The 17,687-nt window shown below is 42.6% G+C and overlaps 2 protein-coding genes and 1 long non-coding RNA gene across 3 annotated transcripts in view; 2 read left to right on the top strand and 1 right to left on the bottom strand.

Annotated features, from left to right (window-relative positions):
* The window catches only part of LOC148895025 (cadherin-2-like), a 37,380-nt gene extending 36,775 nt beyond the window's left edge, over nucleotides 1–605 (top strand). The window contains exon 16 of the mRNA XM_089000696.1: nucleotides 1–605. This exon is cut by the window's left edge and continues 1,589 nt beyond it. The gene's annotated coding sequence lies outside the window, so the exon portion shown is untranslated.
* A 3,172-nt stretch (nucleotides 606–3,777) lies between these two features.
* Nucleotides 3,778–6,096, top strand: LOC148895024 (uncharacterized). Its single transcript, XR_016115565.1, has 2 exons — nucleotides 3,778–4,302; nucleotides 4,947–6,096. It is a non-coding gene; the product is annotated as an uncharacterized LOC148895024 (long non-coding RNA).
* A 956-nt stretch (nucleotides 6,097–7,052) lies between these two features.
* On the bottom strand, nucleotides 7,053–17,259 carry lrrc41 (leucine rich repeat containing 41). The gene is made up of 11 exons (XM_089000991.1): nucleotides 17,088–17,259; nucleotides 15,716–15,861; nucleotides 14,660–15,353; nucleotides 13,565–13,786; nucleotides 13,030–13,227; nucleotides 11,510–11,731; nucleotides 11,022–11,189; nucleotides 9,706–9,804; nucleotides 9,515–9,643; nucleotides 9,349–9,421; nucleotides 7,053–8,669 (listed from the first exon to the last, which is right to left on the bottom strand). Exons 1-11 carry the CDS (start codon nucleotides 17,197–17,199, stop codon nucleotides 8,450–8,452), a joined length of 2,283 nt encoding a protein of 760 aa, XP_088857117.1. The 5' UTR covers nucleotides 17,200–17,259; the 3' UTR covers nucleotides 7,053–8,449.
* Between the last annotated feature and the right edge of the window lie 428 nt (nucleotides 17,260–17,687).

The raw sequence follows: 17,687 nt of genomic DNA, 5'->3' as shown, positions 1-17,687 counted from the left end.
AACATTTCGCCGATGAATTATTTAAAACCAGCCGTCCATTCAACAGTTATCCAATTTTAAACATTTAAAACATCAAATCCAAACAACAAATGGGAAATCAATGTTTCTAGTGTATATGATGCCATTTTTCTTGTTTTTGTGTCCATTTTTCTTCAAAAATGGCCCACCCCGTATGTGATGCAAATGGGTTGGCAGTCCCCACAAAGAAAAAAAAAAAAACAACGACTGGACGGACAGATGGGGTAAAAGGTCAACAACACAATAATAATACTAATTGTCCATTTTGGTGTGCAGCTCCAGTTTGATTGATTACATCTTTTGACGTCAAAACAAGAAAGAATTATTATTAGTAATATGCCTCCAGCGGCCACCAGGGGGAGCCGTCGTCTGAGTAGCGCACAAGCTAGCCAAGCAAGTGATGCCGAAGCGAAGCTTTCTTTTCATTTGTTGCTTTTTTTTGGGGATAGTTGGCTTCTCATTGTGAACTGTAAAAAAATACTCTTTGTTTTTTATTTTATGTTTTTGTTCTGTGGTTGTTGGAGAACGATGGAAGCCCTTGTACATGTTCTTTGGATGACACATTAAAATGTTTTTGCATGTTTCCAGCTTTTTCTCCTCATCAAACTGCCATTTTTCAACAGCGCCGACACTCAAATTTTAGTGTAAATTTACATCCATTGAAATAATGTCTTCACTTTTTTTAATTTTTAAAAATTCTTTCATAAACTCAATCGCTTTGATTTCATTGTATTTTTACATTCAAGGTTTTATATTACTGCAGATGAGATTAAAAGTGATTTAAAATGTTACTTCAACTGAATAGATTATATAAAATTAAATATTTACAAAAATTATTAACATTATTGCAAAAATAAACAATGTTATCTAATACTTGCTTGCTAAAATTATTTAAAAAAAACATTTTGTGCCATTAAAAAAAAATTGTTTAGATTTAAAAGAAACATCTTTTTAAATCATTAAAAAAACCCTTTTCAATGTTCAAATCTACCAACATTAAATGAGGTCAATTGGTGCACAAAATAGTTGCTGATGCGGGCAGCGTCCCTAAAAAAATGTCAGAGTGAGAAGTGAAGTCAAGAAGTTGGCTTCAAAATAAAATAAAATAAAATAAATGAAAGGATCGCAGCGTCCGCCCAAAGGTTTTTCACGTCAAAGGAAGTCTCGCTAAAGCGCTCGTCATCACCACTTATCCTTCCAGAACATAGACCGCCCCCGGATGCACACTTTCAATGCTTAGCTCTCTCTCGCTCTCTCTCTCTCTCTCTCTCTCTCTCTCTCTCTCTCTCTCTCTCTCTCTCTCTCTCTCTCTCTCTCTCTCTCTCTCTCTCTCTCTCTCTCTCTCTCCATTTACATTTTTTTATTTACACAAAATTCAAAAAGTGAAGCAGCGTATGTTTTTTTGTGTTTTTTAATGTATTGCCAATGGGGTCAAAGTTCAAGCTAGCATAATTAGCAAAGTGATGCAGAGAAAGGATTTTCTCCAGACTTATACATTGATTTCAAATATTTTCAAAATAAAAGTAAAATGTCTATATTTACAGGGGAAAGTGACCAAGCACAATAATGATAATAATAATGATACTAATAATAATGTGGGAACTTGGTGTGGGATACACACACACGAACATGTTTTGACTACATGGTGGGAACTTGGTGTTTCAGGCGCGCACACACATATACGTTTTTCCACATAGTGGAGACTTGGTGTTTGATACCCACACATTTTTTTTTAATTGTAGCAAAAGTGAAACAAGGATAAGACTGAACCTTGGGCCAGTAATTAGACACGTTGTTATGACGGAGTTACACCAACACAAGCTTGGCCAGTAAATAGTCTCATCCTTGTGCCAGTTCAAATGGAGCTGAATTTGCCTGTTGGGGTAAAACAGACACTGAAACTTCTTCTTTTGTCCTTCCGCAAAGGATGTGTCACATTTTTTTGACAACGCGTGCATTTTGCACGCCACGCGAGGCGGGCTTGTTGTCGCCGACGAAGACGAGGGAGACAAGATGACAGCGAATTGCAAGCATCAACACAAAGAAGAAAATAATCCTTAGGCTTGCTTTCGCCGCGGGACGGCAGCTAGCATTTAGCATGACAGGATGGAGTATGATTGACGGCAAAGGTACTTTTTTGGAAATACACGCGTCTGTTAGCATATTAGCATCAGATGCATAAAAAAGAGGATTAACATTGATTGTTGTGTCGTTTTCCCACCCACGCGAGCGCTTGATTTTTGATGCTACGTTAATACTAGCAGTGCTTCACTTACATTTAACATGAAAGCGGAACATTTTCCTAGAAGTTCTCTTTTTTTTTTTTTTTTTTTTTTGTAGCTGCAGTGAGTCACCATCTGTTTCTTGCTGCTCACACACGGGCGAGGAAGGTGTTGGCAACCAATCACGTCACCGGCACGTTTATTTTAAACGCTACGACTTGGCAACGCTGAGCGGATGCTGGCAAACCTTTTTTTTTTTAACACTTCTGTTGCTTTGCTTGGTCAATTTACCAGCTCACTGGGATGGGTCTATTTACTGACTCACAGAAGTGTGGATATTCACTTCCTGTGGGTTGGGATCCTGTCTAAATACCGGATCACTAAAAACTGCTGCTTCTTTCTGGACCGAGCTGTCATTGGTTGACGTTTGACGTACTATTGTTCAAAATACAGTGAACCCTCGGTTTCCGAAGCTCTTGGCAAACGAACTTTTCGGTTTACGAACGTTACGTTTATGAAAATTTAACCTTGGCATACAAACTATTTTTCAGGATCCGCACGGAGCTGCCACAATGAGTGATGTGTCATGTGCGAACGAGCCCGTTCTAACAAGAAAATGGCCGCCGACTTGTTTTGGTCCTCTATTCCCCACCCTCAGTCTCCGGTTAAAGCCACGTGATTGGTCAAGAATGCAGCAGACATTAAAGAGACTGGCGGACGACAGAGAGAGAGTGAGAAAATGGACCAAAACAGTGACGTTTGGACTGGTTTCAACCTTGATAGAGAGAGCGTAGACTGCAAGGTTAAAATATCCCATCAATCAGGCTCCACAAACAACCCACACAATCCATCTGTACACTTGATGCAAAAAGCGATCAACCCACCTAAACAGACCACAATTGATGAAGAACAAGGTAAAATGATGGCAGAGAAAGCACCTACAAGGGATCATTCCTCAAGATGGTGAAAAAAGAAGCCTACGTTCCTCATCAAGTGTTTCATGCTGATGAAACCGGCCACTCCATTCCATCAAGCCATCAACGGCCATCACAATGGTCAATAAAACCACTTCATTATACAGTACAGTTTATTTCTTTCATTGTAATACCTTAGCACATTTATTATACATCAAATAAGTTATATTTTGTGTAGTTTTAAGGCTTATTTAGTTGAAAATGATGTTTTATGGGGACCTGGGAACAGATTATTCTCATTTGAATGGTTTTCTATGGGAAAGTATTTTTTGGGATACACACTTTTCGCCTTACACATTCTGTCTGGGAACCAATTAAGTTCCCTTCTTCCTTTCCATAACATCACTGTGTGTGTATATATATATGTGTGTGTGTGTGTATGTATGTTTCAATGGTGTTTCAATGCAACGGGTGCGTCGTTTGCATTACGGCGCCAGCGCTGCAAGGCTGAAATGTGCTGCTCCACTTTTCCAGGCCTTTTCCAAGTGCTAAGCAAAGCCGCATTTTTTGTGACCAAGCACAATAATGATAATAATAATGATACTAATAATAATGTGGGAACTTGGTGTGGGATACACACACACGAACATGTTTTGACTACATGGTGGGAACTTGGTGTTTCAGGCGCGCACACACATATACGTTTTTCCACATAGTGGAGACTTGGTGTTTGATACCCACACATTTTTTTTTAATTGTAGCAAAAGTGAAACAAGGATAAGACTGAACCTTGGGCCAGTAATTAGACACGTTGTTATGACGGAGTTACACCAACACAAGCTTGGCCAGTAAATAGTCTCATCCTTGTGCCAGTTCAAATGGAGCTGAATTTGCCTGTTGGGGTAAAACAGACACTGAAACTTCTTCTTTTGTCCTTCCGCAAAGGATGTGTCACATTTTTTTGACAACGCGTGCATTTTGCACGCCACGCGAGGCGGGCTTGTTGTCGCCGACGAAGACGAGGGAGACAAGATGACAGCGAATTGCAAGCATCAACACAAAGAAGAAAATAATCCTTAGGCTTGCTTTCGCCGCGGGACGGCAGCTAGCATTTAGCATGACAGGATGGAGTATGATTGACGGCAAAGGTACTTTTTTGGAAATACACGCGTCTGTTAGCATATTAGCATCAGATGCATAAAAAAGAGGATTAACATTGATTGTTGTGTCGTTTTCCCACCCACGCGAGCGCTTGATTTTTGATGCTACGTTAATACTAGCAGTGCTTCACTTACATTTAACATGAAAGCGGAACATTTTCCTAGAAGTTCTCTTTTTTTTTTTTTTTTTTTTTTGTAGCTGCAGTGAGTCACCATCTGTTTCTTGCTGCTCACACACGGGCGAGGAAGGTGTTGGCAACCAATCACGTCACCGGCACGTTTATTTTAAACGCTACGACTTGGCAACGCTGAGCGGATGCTGGCAAACCTTTTTTTTTTTAACACTTCTGTTGCTTTGCTTGGTCAATTTACCAGCTCACTGGGATGGGTCTATTTACTGACTCACAGAAGTGTGGATATTCACTTCCTGTGGGTTGGGATCCTGTCTAAATACCGGATCACTAAAAACTGCTGCTTCTTTCTGGACCGAGCTGTCATTGGTTGACGTTTGACGTACTATTGTTCAAAATACAGTGAACCCTCGGTTTCCGAAGCTCTTGGCAAACGAACTTTTCGGTTTACGAACGTTACGTTTATGAAAATTTAACCTTGGCATACAAACTATTTTTCAGGATCCGCACGGAGCTGCCACAATGAGTGATGTGTCATGTGCGAACGAGCCCGTTCTAACAAGAAAATGGCCGCCGACTTGTTTTGGTCCTCTATTCCCCACCCTCAGTCTCCGGTTAAAGCCACGTGATTGGTCAAGAATGCAGCAGACATTAAAGAGACTGGCGGACGACAGAGAGAGAGTGAGAAAATGGACCAAAACAGTGACGTTTGGACTGGTTTCAACCTTGATAGAGAGAGCGTAGACTGCAAGGTTAAAATATCCCATCAATCAGGCTCCACAAACAACCCACACAATCCATCTGTACACTTGATGCAAAAAGCGATCAACCCACCTAAACAGACCACAATTGATGAAGAACAAGGTAAAATGATGGCAGAGAAAGCACCTACAAGGGATCATTCCTCAAGATGGTGAAAAAAGAAGGCTACGTTCCTCATCAAGTGTTTCATGCTGATGAAACCGGCCACTCCATTCCATCAAGCCATCAACGGCCATCACAATGGTCAATAAAACCACTTCATTATACAGTACAGTTTATTTCTTTCATTGTAATACCTTAGCACATTTATTATACATCAAATAAGTTATATTTTGTGTAGTTTTAAGGCTTATTTAGTTGAAAATGATGTTTTATGGGGACCTGGGAACAGATTATTCTCATTTGAATGGTTTTCTATGGGAAAGTATTTTTTGGGATACACACTTTTCGCCTTACACATTCTGTCTGGGAACCAATTAAGTTCCCTTCTTCCTTTCCATAACATCACTGTGTGTGTATATATATATATGTGTGTGTGTTTCAATGGTGTTTCAATGCAACGGGTGCGTCGTTTGCATTACGGCGCCAGCGCTGCAAGGCTGAAATGTGCTGCTCCACTTTTCCAGGCCTTTTCCAAGTGCTAAGCAAAGCCGCATTTTTTGGCGGCAAAAGATGAAAAAGAACAACAAAGATGGAAGAGAAGCCGACTTCTTCTTCTTTTTCTTCTTTGGTGACAGATTGAGGACTGGATGGCAGTCAGTCTTGGCAGCTCTGTGAAGTCCAAACTTTTCCACGAGCTTTTTTTTAATCCCTTCTTCCTTTCCATAACATCAATCATTTATGTTCCTGCCTCTTCCCGCCACAATAAAAGCATATCTAATGGTTGTCACTCACGTGTCAAATGAAAAGATTTCCCATCTTCAAACATTTGCCTAGAAATGTCACACTTTCTGCTACGTGGCTGTACAACCACATGTCTAAGGACGGGGCTATTTACTGGCCAAAGGAAGTATGAACTAGTTACCCATAGATGTGCTCATATCCCAACCCATCGCCGTTTCTTCATTGGCCAGGGATGGGGTTAGTTCCTGGAGCAAGGGTGTGGCTATTTGTTGGAGCTTAGGCAGGGATGTGACTACATTGAGGTGTTTTTTTTTTTTTTTTTTTTTTTTTGGAAGGGGGGGATAAGTGTTTGGGCTTTGTGCTGAGATGTTAGTTACCGTGACAACTGCGAGAGGAAGCGGGCAGTGTGGCTCTTTTCGGTACGACACTCAGACTGGAATCCTTATTCAGGAAGAAAGACTCCATGACAAGTGAGAGCGCTTCCATCCGGCCTTTTGATTTATTTTTGTTTCGTATTTCACAAATTGGTGGTCGTAAATCGGATGTTACTTGTACTTGAATGATTCTCATGACATCATACGTATGCTAGCTTTCGAGCTATCTAGCCGGCTACCCAGATAGCTATTGATTTGCTATCTATTTGCTGTCTATTAGCTATCTATCTAGCTAGCTGGCTATCTATCTATTCGCAAGCTATCTGGCTGGTTATCTATTAGCTAGCTGGCTAGCTTTCAATCTATTTGACTTATTCCGGGTTGAGTGAACGCTGGCGCGTGTGGCTTCCGCTGCTCACCCACAGAAAAAAACTTATATTGTGACTGTAAAGTGACCTTGAGAGTTTTGAAAAGCGCTTATAACTGAAACGTATTATTATTATTATTATTATTATTATTATTATTATTACAGTAAAGTCTCATTATATCGATATTCAAGGGAGTCTGAAAAAATATCGATATAACCGGGACTGTCGATATATCCGACCCTGTTTGCATGTAATTTTCTCTGTGCGTGCATAGAAGTAGTATCGATATAACCGGGACTATCGATATATCCGATATCGATATAACGAGACTTTACTGTATTATCTGTCATTTTATTCAAACTGGCTGTCACAACAAATCCTCTGGTTTGTTCCTTTAGGTGCAAGGCGTTGAAGCGCCATCTTGTGGCTAGTGACGGTATAAACGTCAAAAACTGCACAATGGGTGCCAATAGGTCATTTTTCTCAGTCTATACGCTTCGTTACACAACGCTGAAAATATTGTTTTGTTTTGTTTTTAACTGTAAGTAGGCACGGTAAGGATGCGGAGATTAGAAAGGAAAAAAGCTGAAAGCGTCATGCGGTTGAAAAAAACGAGCAACAAGAAGATGAGTGGAGATGGTGGCAGATTGCAAGACGCAGCAAGCGCCAAAGATGAGAGAGGAAGACTTGAGTGCAGGTTTTCCCTTTGCTGGCAGCCAAAAAGGCTGACCGCAAAATCAATACGGCCCTCTAGAGGACAGACGTGTCATAACATGCTGTTTTGGGCCAACACCTGGGGAAAAAAAAGGTGTCTATTTTCCTTGCCCGTGGATGTGTCTATTTACTGGATCATCGGTGCTTTCTATTCTATTTCCATGTTTTGGTTTCCTAACTGACATCCGAAAAACGTTTTATAGCATCTAAAATAGCCAAAACACACAGGCTGATATTTTTAGTCAAATCTAAAACACCAATAAAAATGCGGCAAAATAAAATGACTTGAACACCCTTGAGTGAGACAGCTGAAGTGACATTCGTCTCTTTTTATTCGCAAAATAGTGTCAATTGAAAGAAAGCTAGTTATCTATTTACTATCTATTTGCGATCTATTAGCGGTCTGACTAGCTAGCTAGCTATGTATTAACTACCTATTAGTTAGCTAGCTAACTTGAGCTTGCGCCTCGTCTCGGAAAAAAAAAAACGTCACAGTTGCTGGCCACCTAACTATTTACTATCTATTAGCTGTCTAACTAGCTAGCTAGCTTGCTATCTATTAGTAACTAATAGATAGACGACGCGCAAGATCAAGTTAGCTAGCTGGTTAATAGATAGCACAACTAGCTATATAACTAATAGATAAGCAGCCAGATAGCTAGCTAGTCGTCCAGTTAGCTAATAGATAACAAATAGATCGCTAATAAAAAGCTAATAGAAAGCTAATAGATAGCCAATCGATAGCCAGCTAGAATTCTTCCACCTGGTTTCCGTTTTCACATTTGCAGGCTGAGATTTTCACTGGCGACCAGCACCCATCGGGACGTCCATTTTGTTTTTCTCTACGTGCCTCGTTTCAACGATAGCGAATCACGCCTCAAATGACCAAAATGGCGAGCGCAAAGAGGTCCGGCTTGAAAAACGTACGCGCCCCCGGGCCGCTTCACATGTCGCCGATGTAGTCGGCCATGGCGTTCCTCGAGCTCCAATCGTTGGTCAGGAGACGACAAAAAGGGCGGAGCTTGTCGAGCGCCGCCTCCCACGTCGCTGCGTCGCGATCTTTCGGGTTAGTCGTGAGGTCAAGGGTGAGTTGGCGCGGCGGGGGTTGCGAGCTCAAAGCCTGAGCAAACAGCAGTAAGTCTGCTGGCTGGATGAAGTTGGCCCTAAAAAAGAGAATGTTGAGGAGGCTTTCAAAACACATCGCCCCATTGTAATGAATGGGATGGCCATTAATCCGTTCCAACTTTCAACCGTCACCTCCAATTATAAAAATACTAGTGTGTGCTTTGTCATGAAACTTTTACTTGATGAAATATTTTATTTTCAATCACATCACTAATAAAAATATCGCATTTCATATTGGTCTTATCAGTACAGCTTTATAATGAAAGTTTTTCTTTGCAGTGGATAAACAAAATGTAAAAGAAATTCTAATTCATGTCTATATGCGTTATCGCGACAATTTTCGTTAACCAATATATTTGTCTTCTGGGGTAACAAAGTTTATGCACTTATGCTAACGTTAGCCCGTATAGCGATTAGGTTTCTACTATCTTTGTGACTGCTTTATTTCCTATACAGGATAGTTGTCTACGTGGTTAGCTTTGTTACATCTTCAGCTGTTGTTAAAGCGCTATATAAATCCATATGTATGGTATTATACAGCCTGTTAGCATTCCGTTAGCAAAAGCTATGTAGCTGGTTTGAAGAACGCACGCTTTGTCTGTTTTCTGTTTCATTGGACAAGTCGAAAGTAGCAACGAGGAGCATGAAGTCTCTTTTTTTGAGGTGGGCGGGGGTCGTAACAAACCACTCTCGGTGCCACGGATGCTGAGTACTCACCCGACATGGAGGTATTCGAGTAAACTGGGCGCGGGTCCGGAGAAGAGCTGAGCTAGCACGTGGACATGTTTGGCTGCACAGACACACACACAAAATACACACAGACACCCACGCACACAAGTGAGAAAGTGGCGACACGGCGAAATGAGGTGACAGTGACGCTAACCCAGGCGATTGTGAGACAAGGTGAGCTTGCGCAGCGACGGCGCAGTCTTAACAACGTCCACCAGTTGGCGCAAACCCTCAGCCTTGTCCGCGGTGCCCTCCAGAAGGCGGCAGTCGGCAAGGTGGAGCTCTGAAATGGCAGAGGTGAGGAGTTGGAGTGAATTGAGGTGGATGACGGAGATGAACGTTTACCTTCCAGCTGGCAGACCTTCAGCAGCTCCATCATCTCCTCCAAACAATCGGAGAGGTTGAGGTCCCGGAAGCTGAGATGCGTCAGCCGAACGTTCCATTCTAAACAACGTCGTCAAACATGTCCGCCAATGAGTGGGAGGCGTGCGCTAAAAACCATTGCCAAGATTCATTCATCTCTCCACTTGCTATCTATTAGCTATCTGGCTAGCCAGCTAGCTATGTAGCTGGCGATCTAATAGCTATCTAGCTAGTTAGCTAACTGTTGAGCTGGCTATCTATTATCTATCTGATAGCTAGCTAGCTTTCTATCTATTTGAGTTACTTCCGGGTTGAGTGAAAGCTGGCGCATGTGGCTGCCGCTGCTCACCCACAGAAAAACTGATCCTGTGACTGTAAAGTGACCTTGAGAGTTATAAATGAAAGGGATTATTATTATTAGAATTGATTAAGCGATTTTTTTATTAATTGGGTAAGTAATTAATGGTGAGTTAATTGGTTCATTGTTTACTTCATGAATCACATCGGCATTTAATTAATGACTTGATTAATCATTTGATGTGACAAGATCTCCATCAATTATCTTGACTGGCAGACAGTGTGCAAAAAGGTGTCCCCTCCGGTGCCAGGGTTTTTTGTCATTGTCACTCAAATTGCAGGACCCGCAAAATATTGAGATTTAGACCCACATAAACATTCAATGCAGTGTAAGAAATCTTATACTCTCTTGTTTCATCAGAAAAAAAGGAGTTAATTCCTAAGTGATATGGGTCCGGAGTTATTTGAGCTTGAAATGGGGGCAGCTGTCCAAAATGCACAATACATACATATTGATTTATCTCGCACTTTAACAACAACTGAAGCTGTAACAAAGCGCTAACATGGAGAAAATGCAAATTCTACCCCCTCGTGGAAGGGAAAAAACATTGCGAGAGGTCTGACCAGCACTTTATCGGCACCCCCTGCAAGACAAACCAAAACCTGAAGAAATTCGGGACTGGCGCTCAACGTCACGCTTTTCAATTCCCGATTAAATTCGGGGATGGCAGCGAATGAGTTCAATTAAAAGACCACTGCAAGGTAACAAAGCGTTAGCATGTTCAGCTAACGGCCGCATAGTCAAAATCGAACAATCCTTTGTTGATTTTCTTTTGATTCGGGCAACTCGGCTTAACCTAAGTAGCATCGTGTTAGCCTTTTTCAGCTCAAAACAGTAAAGCGTTATTTGACAAATTCTGAACGCAAACAACCATTCGCTAGCTAGCGTACTGCGTCGTATCATTTGAAGAAAAATGTTTCTTCTTTATTTGAGCGCTCACCTGCGATTGTGTTGAGGAGAAGCTTCTGAGATTGGCCGCTGGGCAAACGCATGGACGAAACCTGAAGCCAGAGGAGATGCGGGCACGCCCTCAACACCTTCAACAGGAAGTCTGCGTCGTGCCGGTCGTGGCCCAGCTGGACCGACAGACGCTCCAGCAGAACTTGACCTAAGGGACCATCGGCATCTCCGTACTCTACAGCGATACCTTGGCTTATGAACTTAATTGGTTCCCAGACAGAGTGCGTAAGGCGAAAAGTGTGTATCCCAAAAAATAATTCCCCATAGGAAACCATTAAAATGAGAATAATGTGAGAACGGGCTCGTTACGCATCACTCATTGTGGCGCTGCGCGTGTATCCCGAAAAATCGTCCGTATGCCAAGGTAAAATGTTCATCAATTTAACGTTGGTAAAGGGAAAAGTTCGTAAGCCAAGGTATCACCGTCCTTGAGTTCCTCTTGAGCACCGCCCACAGTTCTCCGTTTACCTTGCAGCTCCATCTTGCCTTGTCCAGGCGGGCCTTGCGCGTGGATGCTGACATGGAGCTCCTTCAGCTCGCGATAAGCTTCCAGCAGGACGCCCAGCAGTTCGCCCGAGGGCAACGTGTGGATGGACAAGTGGCGGAGGGAACGGTGGGGGCGCCGCGACAGAGACGCCAGAGCGCTCGCCATGCATTTTGCCATCACCCGCATGGGAAAGGTCACCCCGTCTAAACAAACGCAAGGTGAGAAAAGAATCATCCTCTGTAAAAAAAAAAATATCCTAACATCCACCATGAGACCTGAAAACACCTTTTTCCCCCCTCTCTCTCTTATCCAATCACTCACCCAGAATAACAATCGCGGCAAAATCAACTGATGGTGAAAATATAAACCACAATAACCACAAAAGGGATGAAAGCTAATTTTTTTAACCGCCGTACCAAAAGTGCTACGCACAGATGACGGATGGAAAGTCCGTTTTGATGACGACAGACGAGATAAGTAGATAGCGACATAGCTAGATAGTGACGTAGCTAGGTAGATAGAATGGTAGCTAGATAGATATCAAGGTAGCTAGATGGATAGCAGGGTAGCTAGGTAGATAGCAGGGTAGCTAGGTAGATAGCGACATAGCTAGATAGATAGCTAGATAGGTAGCTAGCTAGATAGCTAGGTTGCAAGATAGATAGAGAGGTAGCTAGATAGATAGGTGGAAAGTTAGCTAGGTTGCAAGAATTAATGGTGAGTTAATTGGTTCATTGTTTACTTCATGAATCACATCGGCATTTAATTAATGACTTGATTAATCATTTGATGTGACAAGATCTCCATCAATTATCTTGACTGGCAGACAGTGTGCAAAAAGGTGTCCCCTCCAGTGCCAGGGTTTTTTGTCATTGTCACTCAAATTGCAGGACCCGCAAAATATTGAGATTTAGACCCACATAAACATTCAATGCAGTGTAAGAAATCTTATACTCTCTTGTTTCATCAGAAAAAAAGGAGTTAATTCCTAAGTGATATGGGTCCGGAGTTATTTGAGCTTGAAATGGGGGCAGCTGTCCAAAATGTACAATACATACATATTGATTTATGTCGCACTTTAACAACAGCTGAAGCTGTAACAAAGCGCTAACATGGAGAAAATGCAAATTCTACCCCCTCGTGGAAGGGAAAAAACATTGCGAGAGGTCTGACCAGCACTTTATCGGCACCCCCTGCAAGACAAACCAAAACCTGAAGAACGTCACGCTTTTCAATTCCCGATTAAATTCGGGGATGGCAGCGAATGAGTTCAATTAAAAGACCACTGCAAGGTAACAAAGCGTTAGCATTTTCAGCTAACGGCCGCATATTCAAAATTGAACAATCCTTTGTTGATTTTCTTTTGATTCAGGCAACTCGGCTTAACCTAAGTAGCATCGGGTTAGCCTTTTTCAGCTCAAAACAGCAAAGCGTTATTTGACAAATTCTGAACGCAAACAACCATTCGCTAGCTAGCGTAATGCGTCGTATCATTTGAAGAAAAATGTTTCGTCTTTATTTGAGCGCTCACCTGCGATTGTGTTGAGGAGAAGCTTCTGAGATTGGCCGCTGGGCAAACGCATGGACGAAACCTGAAGCCAGAGGAGATGCGGGCACGCCCTCAACACCTTCAACAGGAAGTCGGCGTCGTGCCGGTCGCGGCCCAGCTGGACCGACAGACGCTCCAGCAGAACTTGACCTAAGGGACCATCGGCATCTCCGTACTCTACAGCGATACCTTGGCTTATGAACTTAATTGGTTCCCAGACAGTGCGTAAGGCGAAAAGTGTGTATCCCAAAAAATAATTCCCCATAGGAAACCATTAAAATGAGAATAATGTGAGAACGGGCTCGTTACGCATCACATCGCATCGTTACGCATCCTCATTGTGGCGCTGCGCGTGTATCCCGAAAAATCGTCCGTATGCCAAGGTAAAATGTTCATCAATTTAACGTTGGTAAAGGGAAAAGTTCGTAAGCCAAGGTATCACCGTCCTTGAGTTCCTCTTGAGCACCGCCCACAGTTCTCCGTTTACCTTGCAGCTCCATCTTGCCTTGTCCAGGCGGGCCTTGCGCGTGGATGCTGACGTGGAGCTCCTTCAGCTCGCGATAAGCTTCCAGCAGGACGCCCAGCAGTTCGCCCGAGGGCAACGTGTGGATGGACAAGTGGCGGAGGGAACGGTGGGGGCGCCGCGACAGAGACGCCAGAGCGCTCGCCATGCATTTTGCCATCACCCGCATGGGAAAGGTCACCCCGTCTAAACAAACGCAAGGTGAGAAAAGAATCATCCTCTGTAAAAAATAAAAAAAAATCCTAACATCCACCATGAGACCTAAAAACACCTTTTTTTCCCCTCTCTCTCTTATCCAATCACTCACCCAGAATAACAATCGCGGCAAAATCAACTGATGGTGAAAATATAAACCACAATAACCACAAAAGGGATGAAAGCTAATTTTTTTAACCGCCGTACCAAAAGTGCTACGCACAGATGACGGATGGAAAGTCCGTTTTGATGACGACAGACAAGATAGGTAGATAGCGACATAGCTAGATAGTGACGTAGCTAGGTAGATAGAATGGTAGCTAGATAGATATCAAGGTAGCTAGATGGATAGCAGGGTAGCTAGGTAGATAGCAGGGTAGCTAGGTAGATAGCGACATAGCTAGATAGATAGCTAGATAGGTAGCTAGCTAGATAGCTAGGTTGCAAGATAGATAGAGAGGTAGCTAGATAGATAGGTGGAAAGTTAGCTAGGTTGCAAGATAGATAGCTAGGTAGCAAGATAGATAGGTAGCTGGATTGATAGCTACGTAGCTAGATAGATTGCTAGGTATCAATATAGATAGCTAGGTAGCAAGAAAAATGAACTAGGTAGCTAGTTAGCTAGATAGATAGATATCTAGGGAACTAGAGAGATAGTTTAGTACCAAGATAGATAAACTAGGTAGCTGGATATATAGTTAGGTAGCAAAATAACCAGCAATATAGATAGCTAGGTGGCTAGCTATGTAGCTAGCTTGATCGATAGCTAGATAGAGAGATGAATACATAACTGGATAGATGGACGAAGCAGTGACGGAAAAGGGTCAATGGATTTGGAGGCTGAAGCGAGGAAGCGAGACTCACATGGCGTTTGCAGCGTGAGAGTGGCAAGGCTGTCAAAGGTGGGCAGGACCTCCATGATCTCCATCAAGTGATCCAAGAGACAATCGCTCACATGGAGACTTTGGATCTTTAAATCCGGGCAGGGCGTCCTGCATCCTGGACAAAAGTCCAGACAACGATGCGACACTCGGCACCCCGTCTCATCCCACCTGAATCGTTTGCTGCGGGGGCCGTCTTGGTGGCCATCGTGGGCATACATGAAGTTGATGGAAGTCTGACGGGGCCGCTGAGCCGTCGTCGCCGCGGCTTGATACCGATGGCAGCGTTGCTTGAACAGCCAGCCGACAAAGTTGCAGAAGGCAGACTTCAGCCTGACGTGCTTGACCGCGCCGTGGTCCAAGAAGCGATGGACCAAGAAGCTCAGAACTTCGGCCAAATCCCGAGACGGCTGAGCGTCCGTCCACTCCAACGTCAGCGACTCCACCGTCTTCTCCAAGGTGGAGAGAAGAGGCTCCTCCGCCGCCAAGCTCACGGCGGCTTCCATGTCGGAGCTCAGCGTCACGTGGTTGACGTATTTGACCGCCGTGGACAGGAAGGTGGGCAAGTGGATGTCACTCCAGAGGTCCGACTCCATGGACGGACGATGGAGGACCTGGGCAAACATCCGTCGCATCACTTCCTCTTTGACGTCTCGCGAAGTGGAAAAAGTCCTCTGCTAGAAAAAGACGTACCGTAGCCGGTTAAAAAAATGGCGGAATACATGAGATTGATCGACTATTAAAATGAATGCTGGCAGCAGCCCCGTCGTAAACTATTCCACCGGTGTCCAAGTCAAGGCCCGGGGGCCAAATCTGGCCCGCCCACATCATTCCATTCGGCCCATAAAAGCAAAATCATGCGTGTCAAGTGCCGTGATGCTTGCTAAAGTCTGAAGCAAATTGTCCCATGTCAACCGCAATAACAGTCACTTTACTTTTTTGCTAGTGAGTGTGAAGTGTAAAATGACATTTGAGTTGCTCAGATAAATCCCCAATCATGACTCAAATGAAGCGCAAAAAAATGGCGGAGGACAGCTACCTGCTCCCTGCCCGCCAACTCTTTGTACATCTTCATCCATGCACGATAGGTGGAGACTCCTTTGAGCTCCACATCGGGCTGAAGCTGATCCAGCTGACAAGGGTTCATGTATGGAAGGAGATCTTTCAACAGGTCCGCTGGCAGATCTGGTGCAAAACAAAAACAAAACACAAGCTGCTTCGGAGATTGTCACTTCAAAATATTTGTGGAGATAGATAGAAAGAAATGCTACATTTAAAGTACTTGCGTGGATATTTTGAATGTGTAACGTGACAAGAAACTCATTGGATTGCATCATCTTCAAATGAGACTGAATCAATACAATACATATTGATTTTTTTATCGTAGGTACGCTACAGTGAGCTCTATTCCACCGCCATTGTTTCTGTCCAGTGAAGCGAGCGCACTCTGTACTCGCAGAGGTATATCATTGCATTTTTGTGAAGTACATCGTGGTTTTTGATGGGATTTCCCAAGCTAAGCAGTTTATGATGACATATTACACGTTTCCCTCCATGCTGGTTCTTGAATTTTCCCAATACGACAACGAGAAACGGGGGGGGGAAATGGGATTGAAGTTTACGCTTTTTGCTAACACGACAGTTTATAAAGGTGAGTAAGGTGTATTTTTATAACTCGTAGAAGTGGTAGAATATATATTCATCTCCATAACTGCCAAGTTTCAAACAAAAAGATGCAATAGCATATGTATTTCTAGAGCTCGCAATTTTTTTTCCTAGTATTCAGAGAGCCATTTTGGATTTCGGACGAAAATCTGCCTGCATTCGATCGTTGATATTTGCTCATTTATATTTTCAATCTTTTCTTGTGTTTTCTGTTCTTGTTTAGAATTTCAAAAGCTTACCAATGGTACCTTACCCGTTAAGATCCGCCAAAAATTAAGAAAGTTATGATCGTTTAAACTGTAATGAAGAACTCGGTCACAGATTTTCATTTCATTGGTTTCACTGTGTCATTACAGGCAGAAAATCCACTCATATTTCCAAAATGAAAAATTCCATTATTTCCTTATTATTTGTCAGAGAACAATAATCCATACATCATTTGAAAGCTACTTAAATGCACTTTAATATGGTATTAGAAAATGTATGAATTATTATTGAAACATTTTGTCACATCCCCATATAGCGCTTTAACAACAAATCATAACCGCGTCGTTCACAATTTCATAAAGTGTCACTTTTAAATTATAATAATCAGGCAGTAAAAAGGTTGGAGAAGATACAAAAAAAATAATCATAATTATCTGTACTGGTAAAACTTTTTATTCGTTTCTTTAGCCTGTGCTAACATGTTCGCCAAATTTCGAGGAGCCCCTGAACAACAAAAATACAATGTTAGTTTCGCTTACTGAGAATCTGCGTTGGACCCACATTTTCTAAACTGAAATGGTAATGGACGGCTTCCAAGCACACGTCCCTTAAAGTCGGGATATGTTCCTTCTCCATGCTACTGGATGGCATGTTTGGGAGTGCGGTTTAAAAACAAAACAAAATTCGCACGAAGAATGACGTCAGAAAGGTGCGCCCGTATGAACGAATAGCGCCCCCATTGGCCGGGAGGCTTGCAGCCTTTTGACGATTCATAAATTCGAACTTTCCCAATTCAGTAATAATACGTTTTATAACAATAAAAACACGAACAAAAAACCCATAGATAAAATAAATAATAAGCCAGACCAGTTCGATGCTCTTTTGTTTGTCAACTATGTTGCTGGTTGACATAGAGTGAAAATTTTGATCGATTCATTATGTCTTTGTCTCAAAGCAACAGTTTAGTGTCGTTTGTCTGCCGCTATAACATGACACAAAATGCTTGTGTACATTTTTTTTAACGAAACAGAGTGAGAGAAACAAAAACAAAGATGAAGTTCATGCTTTGGCTCGATGTCTAACAAAGAAGTTCACCTTGCAAACAAAACAACAAAATAAACAACTATGCTAATTTACAA

Source organism: Hippocampus bargibanti, linkage group LG07 (genome assembly GCF_051943395.1).
Source record: "Hippocampus bargibanti isolate YZ-2025 linkage group LG07, ASM5194339v1, whole genome shotgun sequence".
Classification (NCBI taxonomy): domain Eukaryota; kingdom Metazoa; phylum Chordata; class Actinopteri; order Syngnathiformes; family Syngnathidae; genus Hippocampus; species Hippocampus bargibanti.
This window is presented reverse-complemented; position numbering and strand designations above follow the sequence as displayed.